At 53.5% G+C, this 17,157-nt stretch overlaps 2 protein-coding genes across 2 annotated transcripts in view; one reads left to right on the top strand and one right to left on the bottom strand.

Moving 5' to 3' along the window:
- Positions 1–8,714, bottom strand: part of LOC122387970 (growth arrest-specific protein 1-like) — a 37,874-nt gene extending 29,160 nt beyond the window's left edge. Inside the window, exon 1 of the mRNA XM_043378687.1 lies at positions 8,577–8,714. The gene's annotated coding sequence lies outside the window, so the exon portion shown is untranslated. The remainder of the gene's footprint in view (positions 1–8,576) is intronic.
- A 3,304-nt stretch (positions 8,715–12,018) lies between these two features.
- Positions 12,019–14,781, top strand: LOC122387985. Its single transcript, XM_043378713.1, has one exon. It carries the CDS (start codon positions 12,360–12,362, stop codon positions 13,737–13,739), a length of 1,380 nt encoding a protein of 459 aa, XP_043234648.1. The 5' UTR covers positions 12,019–12,359; the 3' UTR covers positions 13,740–14,781.
- The last annotated feature ends 2,376 nt before the right edge of the window (positions 14,782–17,157 follow it).

Here is a 17,157-nt window from a genome sequence, read left to right as displayed (position 1 = left end):
GACCAGTTGGCGACATGTTGACCCTGTTAATGTCATCTAGACCGCCTTGCCGACGCCGGGTCTAAGCCAACAGAAATGTGACGCCCACACCACGTGGTCAGAGTATAACCGGATCCAGTCATTCCAGCCGGTGGTCCAACCTACATACACTAACCGTCGCGTTCACTGTCTTGCTGGGGGGGGGGGGGGAGCCGGCGCCGGCCGAGACGAGACGAAACGAGTCGGCCGTTTGGGGTGACGTCCTTGAGGCTCGCTTTGGCGGAGCTTAATGACGTCCCATTGGCGACCGAAACTGGTCTGATGACCTGGGCATTCCAGCCCAATCAGGAGCCGGACGGCAGGGGGAGGGGGGGGTCCAACTGACCCCCTCCCCACACGCTAGACGCAACAGAACGCCGCACACGGGCGAGGGATATGATAGGTGTACGGATCAGGCTCATTCGAAAGCCCGACCCATCAGTATCGCAAGCGGCGGCCGCCGCCGCGACGGGACAGTGACGACCTGCAGTTGTGCAGTTACATTCCGACTTAGCGTTGGAAACGGTCTAACATGAGCCTTCTTGCTGATACGTGCCCTGGGGAAAGACCGCAGTCGACACAGCCAGCCGGGAACCACCGCGGCACGTCAGCGTGGCACTCACCATATCAATCCGCCTGGCGCTCAAAGCCAGCCGAAATCGGGGCGCCCGGGGCACCCGGCTAGCCGACATACAATGCATCTCTGCACGGCGGCGTGACACTGACTGGGGCGGTCTATTCTGCGCACACACCCAGTCTGGAATCCATCACTGCACCGCAGAGTGACACTGACTATTTCGATCTACCCGATGCACATGTCCAACCAAGTGTATCTCCCTCCCCCCCCCCCACCCCCACCCTCCGTTATGACCGGCCCCTCCCCAGAACCCAGCCGCTGCTGGAGACCGCTCCCAACGCCCCATCTCCCCTCCCTGGGCCTCGCCACGGCCGACCTGTTTGTCTTAGCGCGCAGCTGCGTGCCCTCAAACTCTCCCTCTCTGCTCTCCCACCCTCCGCTATCGTCCCGACCGGTCGTAAGCTCCAATATTTGCTCAGCCGCGACAACACCTCGCTGACGGCGCCTCGTCTTTATCACCTCGGCGTATGCCGTCTAGTGGTGTTAGTTTCAGAAAATGTATGTCCAATGTCCGTCCAATTCCAATGCTTACGTCGATGTCCGTCCAAAATGTTTAAGCCAGCCATTTGTCCAAAGATGTCCGAAACCTACGCAATAGTTTACACTTAACACTGTTATCTATTTTTTTATTGTATTTTTAGCAGCTTTAATGTGTTAATCATCTCAAAGGCTGAACTTTCTATTCGCCAATCAGTGTTAACCACGATTGCTTTATAAAAATGCTGAGGTGTAGCAATGATTGTCCAAAGGTGTCCAAAGCCTGCGTCATTGTCCAACCGAATTCCGAATTGGACATTGGACAAAATCGGAAATCCACAGATTCAAGCTACGATTGACACCACTAAATTGCCGTCTCACCCAATGCCGCCGCGCCCCGATGGAGGCCACTAGCTACTCGCCCCTCTCCTACACGTGCCCGCCTGTTCTGGATCAGTTCGCACCATTACCTGCCGGGTAGAACTCGCGAGTTACGTCACGTGTCAGGTCATACCCGTCGTCGGGCCAGATATGGCTCGACGGGGACCACAGTTGCCAGGTCCTCCTGTGCACACGGCATGTACGAATCAGGTCACACCCGTCGGCCGTGGCCATGACACGACGGGGACCACAGTTGCCAGGTCCTCCTGTGCACGCGGCATATACGGATCAGGTCACACCCGTCGGCCGTGGCCATGACACGACGGGGACCACAGTTGCCAGGTCATCCTGTTCACACGGCATGTACGGATCAGGTCACACCCGTCGGCCGTGGCCATGACACGACGGGGACCACAGTTGCCAGGTCCTCCTGAGCACACGGCATGTACGGATCAGGTCACACCCGTCGGCCGTGGCCATGACACGACGGGGACCACAGTTGCCAGGTCATCCTGTTCACACGGCATGTACGGATCAGGTCACACCCGTCGGCCGTGGCCATGACACGACGGGGACCACAGTTGCCAGGTCCTCCTGAGCACACGGCATGTACGGATCAGGTCACACCCGTCGGCCGTGGCCATGACACGACGGGGACCACAGTTGCCAGGTCATCCTGTTCACACGGCATGTACGGATCAGGTCACACCCGTCGGCCGTGGCCATGACACGACGGGGACCACAGTTGCCAGGTCATCCTGTTCACACGGCATGTACGGATCAGGTCACACCCGTCGGCCGTGGCCATGACACGACGGGGACCACAGTTGCCAGGTCATCCTGTTCACACGGCATGTACGGATCAGGTCACACCCGTCGGCCGTGGCCATGACACGACGGGGACCACAGTTGCCAGGTCATCCTGTTCACACGGCATGTACGGATCAGGTCACACCCGTCGGCCGTGGCCATGACACGACGGGGACCACAGTTGCCAGGTCATCCTGTTCACACGGCATGTACGGATCAGGTCACACCCGTCGGCCGTGGCCACGACACGACGGGGACCACAGAGTGCCAGGTCCTCCTGTGCACACAGCATATACGGATCAGGTCACACCCGTCGGCCGTGGCCATGACACGACGGGGACCACAGTTGCCAGGTCATCCTGTTCACACGGCATGTACGGATCAGGTCACACCCGTCGGCCGTGGCCATGACACGACGGGGACCACAGTGCCAGGTCTTCCTGTGCACACGGCATACATATAAGGATCAGGTCACACCCGTCGGCCGTGGCCAGGGCACGACGGGGACCACAGTTGCCAGGTCATCCTGTTCACACGGCATGTACGGATCAGGTCACACCCGCCGGCCGTGGCCATGACACGACGGGGACCACAGAGTGCCAGGTCCTCCTGTGCACACGGCATGTACGGATCAGGTCACACCCGTCGGCCGTGGCCATGGCACGACGGGGACCACAGTTGCCAGGTCATCCTGTTCACACGGCATGTACGGATCAGGTCACACCCGTCGGCCGTGGCCATGACACGACGGGGACTACAGTTGCCAGGTCCTCCTGTGCACACGGCATATACGGATCAGGTCACACCCGTCGGCCGTGGCCATGACACGACGGGGACCACAGTTGCCAGGTCCTCCTGTGCACACGGCATATACGGATCAGGTCACACCCGTCGGCCGTGGCCATGACACGACGGGGACCACAGTTGCCAGGTCCTCCTGTGCACACGGCATATACGGATCAGGTCACACCCGTCGGCCGTGGCCATGGCACGACGGGGACCACAGATGCTGGCCTCTCTAGGCGCACGGTGTCGTGGTCAGCTAGATACCCGCCCCTCTCCGTCACGCCCACTTCTATAGCGCCCGTCGAACGGTCCCACCCCCCCCCCCCCCCTATCCCGTCTCCTCGTGGCCGTTCTACCTAGATTCTCCCCCCCCCCCCGCAGCCTATCGCTGCGCCCACCTGTCATCCTGCGTCCGTCTCCTGTCGCTCCGTTGATGTTGTCCTGTTATTCCGTACACCAAACCGAGCACTTATATCGCGTTCGTCGCGCGCGCCGCGCGAGAAACACTCCGCGCACCCCTTGTACACCGCGGCTCGGCTCACACTGCGCGTGTTATCGGCCGACCACGGCGGGGCCGCCGCGGTTCTGTTTGTTCTTCTCCACCCTTCTCGTTATCGCCACCCCCTCCCCCTCCCGCTTCCCTGGACCCCACTGGCTCGGTGTCGCGTCGTGTCACCTCGGCCCGCTAATCACGATTCAACGTCCCGTTAATGCTTGAAGTAAACAACTGAAACCAATGGGAGTCGTCAGCGACCACCGGGCCGGCCAATAGCCGCCGGCTGGGGGCAGAGCCCGCCCTCCCGGAGGCCAGGTCCAGGAGTCTATCAGTCGCTGATGGTGGTCCGCAGGCGGACGTACAGCAGCCACAATGCCAGCTGCTTTGTCAAATAATTCCACGACGAGTTGTTTACCTTGGATCCACGAAACTCCTCCCGTCCCATAGCGGTTCATCTTCAGACTAAGAAGATGGCTCCGATTTCGAACAAGCTCATTTGCAAATAAATCGATCGACGACGAAGCCCACGCTTACAAAGAAACCCGGGATCTGCTTAGGAAATCATGCACGTCACAACTGGATCATTAATAACGAAAAGTTTCTCAGAGATGGCGACCCGCCTTCCATAATCAAGAACCGGGCTGAAGCAGCCTTGGCCGACCAGACGAGCAGCATCATCACTCATCAATCATCCAAAATCGGTCATGCAAATGAACTCACAATCGAATCATCGAAGCCATCAAGCAGGATCGACATGCTCGGCGCGCTGTAAGATAATCCACCGGAACGCCCAGATCCAAGATGTCTTGTTCAGACTCGGTTAGGTCGACTGCCTTACATAGCATTCGTTCGTCCCATCAGTCAGCTCTGTCCCAAAGTGAAAGAAAACGACCGGGCCAGTGTCACTGAATCCGGCACGTGACATACTCGGGCGAACAGTTTCCGTTCAGGGGAGCCATAGACGTGACCGGTCCGGACATAGCGTGAGCTGAATACTAAGGTACACTGGGTCTCAGCTCCGCAGTCAACGAATGCCATCACCTTTTATGTCTCAGTTTGTTCTTCATGAATAAAATAACAAAACGGCTCCTCGCCGCTCCTGCCAACGATGACAGGGCCGATGGAAGCCCACTTTGCGCGCATCACTGACAGAATCATCACGGCTTATTTGTAAGTGTGAGCCATTCGACACCAGAGTGTTCCAAGCCGGCATGAACAAAGAACATTGTCCTGCCCATCAGAGCCGCCACCGGCGTCGTGCCGCCCAGATGGGTGCAATGAAGCATCCCTGAACGACTCCGCGGGCGCCTCGACGCCTCGGCGCGCGCCTGTCAAAACCGTTTAGCAAGCGCCGCCTGTAAGGAGAGCACTCAGCAAGTGGTGTCACGACGTGGTTCAGAGCACAGCACGATTCGGAGTCGGTGACACCCTAAACCAGCTCCACCCCTATCTGCAGCTCCGAGCGTCCGCCAGTGGCGCGGGCTTTAACGACTTCGGAAATGACCGGCATCAAACGGCGTCACGAAATGGCGGCAGTGCCCCAGTTTCGTCACATATGAACGCGCATAAAATAATCGAACAAGTGATACTGTGACATGCGAACGGACACCTAAAGCTGATGCAATATCAGGTTATCATGGCAAGGCCAACAAGGCAACTCCCGCTAAGCCTTGTAGCATGAAGTCTTTAAACCGAAGACGATCACAAGAAGACCATCGTCGCCAAACCATTCCATAGACGACAATCCAAATTTTCAACCGGACACACCTAGCCCCACAATAACCCTGTTTCCTTTGCCTGCAACTGAGTGCAACACACTTTAAAAGCTAGCGCTACACGCTCCCATGAAGCCCGGATGTACTCGTGGCCACGCTGTCTCAGCCAATGTCATGCCCGCGCCAGATTAAGACAGAGTGGCCGCCGGAATAAACGCAACAGGAGCAGTGCACACTTTCACCATCTAATTTCCGCCGTAATTTCTTTTCACCCACAATGACAAATGATGTGCATCACATAATAAATGATGTGCAATCAACTCCTGCTCATGCATAAATGAAAGATAAGACTACGGCACAGCATGGGACCCTGACAGGCAGTCGGCGAAGAAAAAAGAACACGTAGACAGGGCATGATTGCACGGATCGCATTCACTCATGTATTAGCTGTGGTTGATGATTATGTTTATCATCTTGGAATTTAAGGGAAAAGTTGAGGCTATTCATGAAGTATGATGGGTCATGTTCGCTGATTTGTTTGACAGCAATACCTCTTAAAATTCACCATCGGCTTGACCAAACCCATGAGAAATGATTGCATCATTTCTCTAACTCAGCATGACATCTTCATCGCCCCACAAGCATGACTTGCCCGCCTCACCTGGCCAATAACGCCCCGCCCGAACAGTCAATGATAAGAGGCTGCCGTGGCGTACTAAGACAAAAGGGTGGGGATTACTGACGCGGTCGAGTGCGCACCTCGTCAAAGACCAGCTGAATAGCGAGCATAGTTTTAAAACGTCCCCAGCGAATTGACTGAACTGTGTCATATTGTATCCGCCTTCAACTACGGCTGCAACGCACTGTAAGAATCTTGGCAACGCATTTGTAGTCATTGAATAATGTACTTTTTCCAGTGACTTCCACCAGTCTAGATCTTGCCTCTCTAAGTAGTTCAGATTCGTCTCCCAGACTATAGCAATTTGACAGTTTATTCTGCAGCTCACTAGCGTGCGGTACACGCAGGGACATGCCAAGTACGCCAAGTTCTTTGATTTGGTAGCCGAATCCGTAAATCACACACGCACTTTGCGAGAATGTCGGCCAGAAAATGGTTCGGTGAGCGCTTTTCGCGTTGTCGGAATCACGCACGGTTGCTCTGATCTGAGTTCTGGGTATTTGGCAAACTTGAGACCAAAGGTCTGCGTATTGGAGCTGTGGTTTCTCTGTAGTCGACCGATCTGACCGGAAACTTCAATCGGCATTGATTGTGGGGTAGGGGGCTTATGATGGACTGACGGAGCACAATTTCGTTTGTTTATGAAGATATCAATACAAGAAAGGCTACATTCCTTATATGCATTTGATAACGACAAAGTTTTAGTGCCGTATCTGGATAGTTTTAGCAGGACAACAGTGTTCCGATCTGCGCAACGGTGATACCTTGACGGAAAACGCAATGCTTCTTACGTTTTTTTTTTACGTAAGCGAGCCTTCAATTTCATTTCAAATAATGAAATCAAGAATTAAAACATTCTGTTTTGAAGGATTCGGTGTAATGGGTCACGGAAAGGCCCTTCTACATACAAAAAAAGAGCTCTACATATAAAAGTAAAACTCATTTACCACTAATTTACGATATGTAGAAAGGATCAATTTCTTTAAGACGGCTGAAAAAATTTACTTCCGGGCTCCGGCAAGCATGAGGAACATGATCTCGTGCCTAACATATTTTTTACATTGTGTGATATTTTCCGAGTGCCCTGACAATTCAGCATCTGTATCAAAGAAAGATGGAACCACTACCAGCAAGGCTCTCCAATCCACATGCTATATTTCTAGTTAAAAGTGGGACGACAGATACTCTAGCCGGAATGAGAATGAATGGCCGCCTTAGCCGAATAGTTTAGGCGCTGCGAATCAAAGCCAATTTGTCCACAAAACGTAAATACTATGACTTCTAATCTGAGTTTATCAGAAGTGTTTGAGCTGGTGGTAATTAGTTGATACCAACCATGCTCTGTGGCCTGGCTTACTATGCGTGGAGAGGAGAGGAATGTTTCACTCAATTAAAGGAACAGTAAACGGTATAAACACCGAAGGGCAGCCACGCTCAATATCAGTGTTGATTGTTGACCTGCGATATTTCCTGAACAAATTAAGTGCTCACGATCCTCGGTCGATTTGCTTTCGCTTTAAAAGGAGCATTTGCTTAGTGCTGGGATTTCAAAATTATTTGAAGTCAAAAACGATCACAGTTAACATCATATTCAATTTTAAAACTTAACAATGAAGCAGCAAATTAAGTTTTTAAAAAATCGCTACCATTTCTGGCTATAAGCTCACCATGACACACTACAATAAAGAGAAAAATAGGTATCCAAAAATTGTTAGGCTGACCTGCGCATTTCCATAAAAATTACACGAATCAAAATTAATTCAATTTTTTCCAGGACTATCACCGATCATACCCAAAATAAAACTTAATGCTAACAAACTTCATGTTTTCTGAGCCTTTTCATCGAGCCCTGCCGGAAGCACAACCACGAACGGGTTGAGTCCAAGGTTGAGTCGGGGTTCCCGGCCGCGCGCCGCCGCCGCCGCCGCGTCGCCCGGCCGGCCGTCCATCTCAGCCGCTCTAGTTTACTGCGTCGGCGTGCTGTTTTTCCTGCGTGGCGGTCCGCCTCTCTCACTGGACAACAAACAGCTCGGAGCTCCAGCGCGAGCGGCGAGCGAGCCACGGCCTCTGGACCACCCAGAAGGCGCCGCGTCCCGGCCCGGCCCGCCGTACGTAATGCGGGCACCTCACGCGGGACGGGCGCCGCTGTAGAAATGGTGCGACACAACGGGTCTCGAGGCGGACCACCCACGGAGACAGGAGAGAGACGAGGCGAGATGGGGATGGGAGGGAGCGAGGAAGGGACATGGGGAGGAGGGATGGGCGGGAGTGGAGAAACGATGGAGATGTGAGAGCGATTCGCGGATTTTGAACCCGTGAAAAGGACAGAATAATGAAGAATCAAATACGTGATGTTCAAATTCATACCCTTGTATGTCTTTCCATGAGACACCAGTCCACGTGCTGCCCGTCTCGACTACAATTCCATTTCACGTAACCACCGCCCACAAACTATCAACTCCTCTCCAATCGTCGGCGGCAGGCGTCTGATCAGCGCGTGACAAATCACTGCAACGCTACCAAAACACGGCGGCGGCTCCGCACCCGGGTAATCCAATCAAACACTGTCGTACTCACCGTCAGCGGCTGAGCAAACACGGCTGGCAAACACTGGTGTTGGGCGCACGCGCGCGGAGCTCCCTCGGTAAACACTGCCGGCCGGCCACTGGCGCTGACGTCGCGCCGCGCGCCGGCCGCCGCCGAGCAGCCGTCTCAATCCCGACCGCCGCCCCGGGCGGTGCGTTCGCCCAACCGGCTCTGTGCGGCCACAGTTGGACGGTTCTTATTCACGCGAACGGCGCTAACTTAACGATCCTTGCTGGTAGGACAAAGTTTTTCGTGGAAACTCGTTGACAAGGTTGTCCACAAGAAATTCGATCAGAAACATGAAGGTCATCTGTGCTGAAACCTCCCGTCAACATAAGAACTCACAAACACGGGCGGCCAAGAAAATTAAGTTGTTGATGGTCGTGGCGGGTTGACAGGTTTAGTGGCGCTGGTATTTCTCCCTGGAGGTACTACAATTGTGAACGCTGGGCCAATGGGCGGGCCGCCGGCGCCGCGGCCAGCCCCTCGCCAAAGACCTCGCACCCAAGCGGCGAACGGCGGCGAGGGTCGCGCGGCGGCCAGCCTTGAGGTGCTCGCGCGGCGCGGGCCACGCAGGGCAGCTTTGTCCGCGCGGCGCCGGCACGAGAGGGCCCCAGGCGGCGCCGCGGCGCGCCGGGATTGTGCACCTTGCAGACGAGCGCGCCGCGAACGTCGCACTGCGGCGGCCGGCGCGGTGACGAGAGCCGGTGACGCGATGACGCCGCCCGGTGACGGCGCGAAGGCGCCCGATGATGTATTGCACGTGGTCAGGTGCACGGCTCTCGAAGAGAATCGGTCGATGTCCTCTGGTGCATGGTAGTAGAGGGGGAGGGGTAGTGAAAGGGAAGAGGTGCGCACGTGCGCGGTGCAGGGTGCACACTGCACTGCAGCGCACAGCGGGGCTTTGTGGGCTGTATGAATGAATATGATGACGTTGAGGTTATCTGCAATAAAACGAAAGCGTGCCATAACTCATTGAAGTCCCTGGGAAATGTCGGATGATCCTACATGAGTGAATATGGATTCCCAGGATATGGAAACTCAGCAAAACGGTAGGATCCATGTGTTACAGTTATTTGATTTAAAGTTCGATTTTCAGAATAATGTCCCACAGAAGAAAACAAGCTCGGCTCGGAGCGCCACTGCGTGACGTCTCAGTCCCTGATATCGCCGATATGCAGCAGGCCCTCGCTACACGACGACCGTTCACCCGTGCAGCAGCCCGCGCAGCGCTCGAAATGCGTCTCAGCCACCTGCCCCCTAAACGCCGTGTCACGTTCGAGGCGCAAGACGTCACGTCCGCAGCAGACGGCGCTCGCCGCGGCTCGGGCTGGCGGCTGCGACCGAGTGACAGGTGGCGTCTTCATTAAAAAGTTTAATGTCCCTCGTGACTTGCTCGTCGAGCGTGTTGACAGTGGCTTTCCCGATTCTTCCAGAGCGGGCGCTGCGAGCGATGCTATCGCACGGTGAAGCCCGCTATACGATGCCGCTCACGATTCTGTCGATTTTGCAGATTTTTCCGCTGTTGCCGGGCGAGCGTGCCGCTATGCTCAGTCAGTTGGATGAGTTTGTTTAGGACGGGCAGTAAAACCGGAGATAGACGGTGAACGGCTTCAAACTGTCGCGCTGAGAACATAGGTCCATAAATCTTCCTGAGACAGCGCTCCCCCCGGAGGTGTGTCGCTTGAACGGGACTGTCCTCTAGTCGAGCATGGGAAATCGCGCTGGAATGTCACGCCTGTTGTGCTGAGATGTTTTCTTGCCACGCCGTTAGGTACGAGGCAACAGGTCGGGAAGATATCGTTTGGCTTTTGTATTGAACGTATGCAGCTATTTGTATGGTTAGCATGCACCATACATTTTGCACACTGTTTTATGCAGTGGACATAACTACATGCTCGAGATATCCGATGCCTCTCATTAGCGTGATCGATATATTCTGCACGTTTGACAGCCAAAGACGTGACTGAGGTCACCGAGCGGCATTGTGTAACAAACATTTATCATGCTGCACTGATGACTAAATGTTTCAGAAGCCAAACAATGTAGCCGAGGGACGTCCAGAAGATATCATTATTCTTACACATGTCAAGATACAGATCACGACGACAAATGTTCAGTCGTCTTTTTTATGTGGAATACAGTGCCGGCGGATGCGCCAGGGGATCGGCGACCGTGCCACTTCTCAGAAAATATTTGTTTTTAAATTCCCTACCAAACTCGGAATAAATCATTAATCCGATCCAAAAACCCTGGAGGATGATGTCTCTCTAGAAGTTGTTTAGCTTCATTTATTTAGTACATACCTAATGTTTTTTGCTTTTGCTAATCACAACATTTTTATATCTTTTAGGTTATACACATAGGTTTATTGTGAAGATTTGGTAACAAGTCGGGATACGAAAGATTCCATTGTTTTTGGAAGGCGTCAGGTTCCACACTTGTCAAGAAAACATTTCATTTTCTCTAAAACATCAGGAAAGCTACCGTTCTCTGGTATCGATGCATCAAACCACTTTCATGCTTTCCAAATTGATAAAATCTTAATTGCTCCAGGACAATGCCGACGGTTAGGCTGTTACTACGGCAGCAAGGATGGGTATCTGCACACAGAAAGCAGTGGCGTTTTTATCAGTACCTACGTGCGCGACGCGTGTGACACACGTGCACATCATGCTTGTCCGCTGACCTAATTTTTACATTTTAATCGTATTTATCGTAAACGTCGAGAAAGTAGTGAGATTTGTTGCGTAACTTGCAGCTCCAGCTAGATTTTTGGGTAACTCCACTCTTAAATTATCTTTGTTGTGAGAAAATTGCAAATGTTATAATATGTAAAGCATTCATTTTAGAAAAAGTACGGTGAAAATGTGTATTGCCGTGAACGTACAATGCTATTACCACTAATCTTGCGGTTTAGCACGATCTTAATAGTTGCAATCACATGCCATTCAATATTGATAATCACACAAATAAGGAAACTGAATTTTGATAGCAAATAAATCTGTAACACAGCATTCAAATTTTGGTGGAAACTTATAAAATGCACTTTTTAGGTTACCACCGTAAACAGGACGTTTTTCAACAAAGTGTTCCCCAATTTCTTGATTCAGTGAATACAATCGCCCGAAATCACTAACACGGTAAATGTCCACATGCAACACTGACACTTGAGCAACATCCCCCAGGCCGTGTCCCACTCAAACACACTACAGTGACCTCACTCTCGTGTCGTTACAAAACCCCCTCGTACTAGCACCACACTGCCGACACGACCTCGCCAGGGACGGTAACGTGACGGCGGCACCGGCGCCGTCGCGGGCGTTACCGTTTACCCCGGCACTCGGTGACGCAAGGGTCACACTTGGCGCGCGGTGCGTGGCGCCGCCGCGTGCGCAGTCCTTTCTCCGCGAGTTGCGGTGACCTAGGTGACCTGGGCACCTGAGCATGTGATGCGAGCCGCTCTGCTAACCAACTGAGGCGCCGCGCTAACTTTCATCAGCGCTCTGCCATTCACACAAAGTGGCCACTGGCGGCTGGTGGCGATCCTGGGTCAGTCGGAGGTGAGGTCGCGGGTCGACAGGACCTCTTCTAAGGCCGCTCCGGAGTGAAGTCTGCTCGGTGTGAAGTCTGCTCAGTGTAAAGAATATCTTCGTGTGACACCTGAGGGGCCTTCGGCTGTTGTGAATATTCTCTAAGAACGTCCAGCTATCCGACTGCCCAGCTGGTCAGGAGTCCTCAGACATAAGCTTTCAGGACCACTTTGAGCTCACCATGTCGGTGCGACCACTCCTCACCTTCGGTCTCCTGGTCCTCAGTACCGTCCTCGTGGCGGCCTCTTCCAGTCCTCAGTCCTCCAAGTCCTCCACCGTGCCCGAGAGCACCTCAGCCCGCGACGCGCGCCTGTTCGGTGTGTTCCAGCTGGTGCGCTTCCCCAACGAGCCGTGCTCGACCACCGAGTTAGGCACCAACGGCACCTGCTACCTCGCCGACGAGTGCACTCGCAACGGCGGCCGTGCCATGGGCACGTGCGCCAGGGGCTACGGCGTGTGCTGCGTCTTCAGTGCCGGGTGTGGAGAGGTGATCTCACGCAACAGCACCATCTTCCGCGGGCCGGGGAACCAGACGGCGCCCTTCAACTGCCGCTTGACGGTGGGCAAGGTCAATGAGAACATCTGCCAGCTGAGGTTGGCCTTCGAGCAGCTGAGTCTTGCCGGCCCGGACGTTGACGGTGTCTGCAGACAGGACCAGTTCTCGGTGACCGGTGCCTCCTCCTCGCAGCCGCCGGTGCTCTGCGGCGTCAACAGCGGCTCCCACATGTACGTGGACGTGGCGCCCGGCTCGGGCAGCCAGGTGACCCTGCAGGTGACCACGTCTGGCACCCAGACGGCTAACCGCGACTGGCGCGTCCGCGTGGACCAGATCGAGTGTAGCAGTCCGTCACTGGCCCCCGCCGGGTGTCTGCAGTACTACACCAATGTCACCGGCATGGTGCAGTCCTTCGGCTTCGACACCAACACCAACGGTCCGCATCTCGCCAACCAGCGCTACGCCATCTGCGTGCGCACCAACGCCGGCTTCTGCGGAATCCAGTACGACGCGTGTCCGGCGATCAACAACTTCACCGTCAGCGAGAGTCTGGGCGCGGTGAAGGGCGCGGCGTGCAACACCGACTACATCACGATCGTGGGCGTCACCCCGGATGGCACCACCGGCACCCCTGAGGACCGCCACTGCGGCACCCAGTGGTCGGGCGACGCCGCCGGTACCTCGTCATCGGGAGTCACATTCAGCCAGCCGTTCATCGTCTACGTCAACTTTGACGCCACCGAGACCACAGTCGAACAGGAGGGCAGCAACCGCGGCTTCTGTCTCAGCTACACGCAGGTGCCATGCGGCGTGTCGAGTCCGCTGGTCGCGATCGCTGGGCCGCTCGTCACTCGACCGGTGCCCGTCATCCAGAGGCCGCACAACCCCTACCGACCCGAGGGGATCGTGGCGAGTAGTGGTATTCTGTCCGTGTCCAACCCTGCTGAACAGGACGCTTACGACTACTACAACCAGAGGAGGCCGGGCAACCGCGGCAGGGCGGAGGATCCCGAGAAACCGGCTGCACGAGGCTGGCAGAAGAGGAAGAACTTCTACTATGGCTGAAGTTTGAGGTTGCTGGCGTAGTAAGGTCTTCTACGGTCTGCCCATGCTAGATGTTGTAAAAAAAAGACATGCGCTGTAGCTATTCGAAGTTTGAGCGACTGTAACCTTTTTGAACGCTGCTGCTCAATGTTAAACTATCTTTGGTAGGTATACATTTTCGTGACTGCAGTGCTAACATTGAATCAATTGCAAGCTTCAGAAACACCGCTTAAGAAGTTCGCCTTGTCTGTGCCGTGTAGGAACTAGAGCAACATGATCATTTTTGTTATTGCTACCTATGAGTATGCATGATGCGGCACCTGGTGTGGTTATATTTACCGATACAAGGTGTTAAGCTGCAACAGCACTGAAGCCAACCAAACAACAATGCAGGCAGTTTTGATGTGCGTTTCTGGAGCATGCATTGTTGCATGTCGTATCCCGTTCCTTGCCACATATTTGTGCGATTGCAGCAAGTGATGTAACACGTTCAGCTCCCTGAACGCAGAGCCACCTCGCCACGCCTGAAGAACCGTTGCAGCTTGTGCAGCAGGTTGTAGCAGATTTCGGTGGTTCGTGCTATCATCCAAAGTGAATTGCTTCAGGGTTGACATGCGGCACCAGCCCGAGCGCGTATTTTCCAGTAAAGCGATGTACTTTAATTGTTTTGTTGTCACCAGCCTATATCACGGTTTCCGGTTTCTCTCTACGTTTTTGTCAACCCGTTAGTGGCGCTGATGTAATTGTGTTTTGTGTGACAGTGCAAATGAGCGTATTGTTATTTAGGTTAAACGGTGGTGGTTGTTTTAGGCCGACAGGCCTGTTCAAAAAGGGATGTGTTATCGCAACGAAGGCGACAGCTCATGCAATGTCGGCTTTCCATGTCCGTTGCAATCTGTCCGGTCGTTTAAGATTTATCTCATCATGAATAAAAGTAATTTTTATTCTGGAACATATGGGATTTTGAACAGATTCTCATCCGTTCGTCGCTGTTCGATGTTTCATGCAGTAAATAATGTGCCGTTAAAATAAACCACCAGTGGAATCTGGTCAGAGGAGACAATTATTGTGTAGGAATTGAAAATAAAAGGAACAGAGCGACCTAGCACGATTGCTGAAAAAGAACGCTATACAGCAATGACTAAAATTCTCAAAATGATAGACGCTAGAATATAAGAAGCTGCCGGCAAGTACACAGGCCATGATGTTTTATCAAAGCAACTCTATATTTATAAAATAAATTGATAATTAGCTGCTAGTAACGCCTGCAACCTCTAGCATCGCGATAATGTTAGGTAGAATGCACGGATGCATAAAGCATTTGATTCAACAACAATCAAACCGCGCAACTCCTTGTCAGTGCTGAACTCAAACCTTCCACCGATGAGTTCAAATCTCTGAGGAGCTCAAACTATTCTCGTCTTCCAACTCTGAACTCAAACCGTCCTCGTCTGCTGAGCTCGGGCCAGCTCTCCGCTCGACGGCGCCGCCTTGGCCGCAGCCGCGGGCGGCACATTCACGATAAGCGTAAGTGTGGTTGTCTGTAGTGTCTGTTCCGGCTGATCCCTTGATCAGCGACCAGTAAATGGTGCCCTGTGAACGAAGCAGCCACGAGGGCGGTACACGACGCCCGGGTCTGATCACAGGTCTCCCGGGAGTGCCCTCTGAGACGCGGCTTTCACTAGCACAGTTTACAAGATGTCACGCATGCGTGGTGAAGAGGGGGAGGGGTGTGAAAGGGGAGGGGTGAAGCCGACATCCCTGTCATGCGCCGGCGAATATCAAAGCTAAACACGACTGGTGTGAAATGCGGGTGCCCCTGGCTGCGATTTGAAAGTCATGTCGGATTAGAGGCCTTGATGGACCCATTCGTTGAGCTGGGCCAGATCCGATCAGCAGGGTGTTTGTTGCAATTACGATGGGTGATAAACGCGCTGTCGGCCGCTGTATCAGACCATCCTGAGAAATGGGACGCCGGTCACGGTGCATTCCGATCTGAGCATGGATATTTCAATCCGGAGGCCGGCATGCCCGTTTTTATGACGTGTGCCCACGGCAAAAATGCATCAATCGGTTCGTAAGCGATGTTGAATGGTTATGCATTAGATAGCTTTGGCATGTCATCATTGATTCGGCCATAAATGTCCTCAGGCGGTTGACTATCTGTATCGAATAAAAAATCATAAAGTTAATTTGAATTTTTGTTTGGTAAGCTGATGCACTAGCCACTACAAAATAGAAAACCACCACAGAATGCGCGGCCTCCTCCAATGGTGTCTTAAAGGTACCACCGTACCTCCCCCTACCCCCCCCCCCCAGTGACGTGTCCTTCGCGCCTACAATAGCGTCTAATCATCGGTCGTTTCATCTAACCGCTAATGGCTCCAAAATGGCGTCCGTCACCCCCCGGGCAGTCGGGAGTCGGGACGCACGTATAACTCGTCAGCCCCACGGGTACGACCCCCGGCTAAATAAGCGGCGAGAACCTTCCCTGAGGTCAGCTGTAACCTTCTACGAAGAGGGTAGTAGGTAGTCGCGTCTGAAGGGTGGTTTAACCACCGCCTTATGAACTGGTAACCCTCATCGAATGAGTTGGTAATCTGTCCGAACCAACTGGTAAACTTCCAGACGAGGTGGTAATCTTTCAATCAGTGTATAGCAGCATGCCGTTGAAGTGCTTCCGCGCGCAGTACCGAAAATTATCTGCTGCAGAGTTACAAAACATCGGCGCGGTGCTATAAAGTTTGAACGAAGCTGCAAAAGCACTTATTTTGTGACCACAGATCGAGCATGCGTCTTTTGTTCCAATGCTAGTTATTCAAACGAGATAAAAAATATTAACCGTCAGGGTTATCGTGACATCGAATGAAATTTTAGATCCAGCATTCATATTCATTCATCATAATGCACTATCTTCATATCTTGTACTGAACGGTTCCGTTTTCATCACTCCTATTGACTAATGTCCCGTCTGAGTACCTTCCACCTCAGGTTCGTGAGACCGCGGTCTCCGGTCCGGATGCATGACATTGAAGTCGCCTCCGTTTCCCTTCAGCCAATCGCGTGGGACAGCCAGTCAGCTGGGAAGGGCACCAGTGACCAATGTTCGGCTCCACTGGGCCCGGACCCTTCCCAGGGTCCACCGGTCACTCCCCTTCCCGACTGAGTCACGATTTCTCAAGGTAACGGAACGGAAGCGCCCATCGTCCCCGTTAGCGGGGCGATATGGTTTTCTGGTGACCTGTGATCGATTTTGCACTGAAATTGGCGTCCTGCATCGTGCTCGTTTCTTTCGAACAATTTCCGGTCTCGTGAGGTGACTGAAATCGCCGGAGGACAGGTTTGGTCATGGCTGATTGGTGAATTGTCTGTCGAGCCCTTTTCTGCTTTTTAGTGGAATGCAACTAATTCCGGTGCAATGTGGTGCTATTCAAAAGCC

The sequence above is a fragment of the Amphibalanus amphitrite genome, unplaced genomic scaffold (genome assembly GCF_019059575.1).
Source record: "Amphibalanus amphitrite isolate SeventyFive unplaced genomic scaffold, NRLGWU_Aamphi_draft 000304F_arrow, whole genome shotgun sequence".
Lineage (NCBI taxonomy): Eukaryota > Metazoa > Arthropoda > Thecostraca > Balanomorpha > Balanidae > Amphibalanus > Amphibalanus amphitrite.
This window is presented reverse-complemented; position numbering and strand designations above follow the sequence as displayed.

Excerpts from the sequence above, each read along its gene's own strand:
- LOC122387985 (XM_043378713.1), top strand. The coding sequence starts at position 12,360 with ATGTCGGTGCGACCACTCCTCACCTTCGGTCTCCTGGTCCTCAGTACC.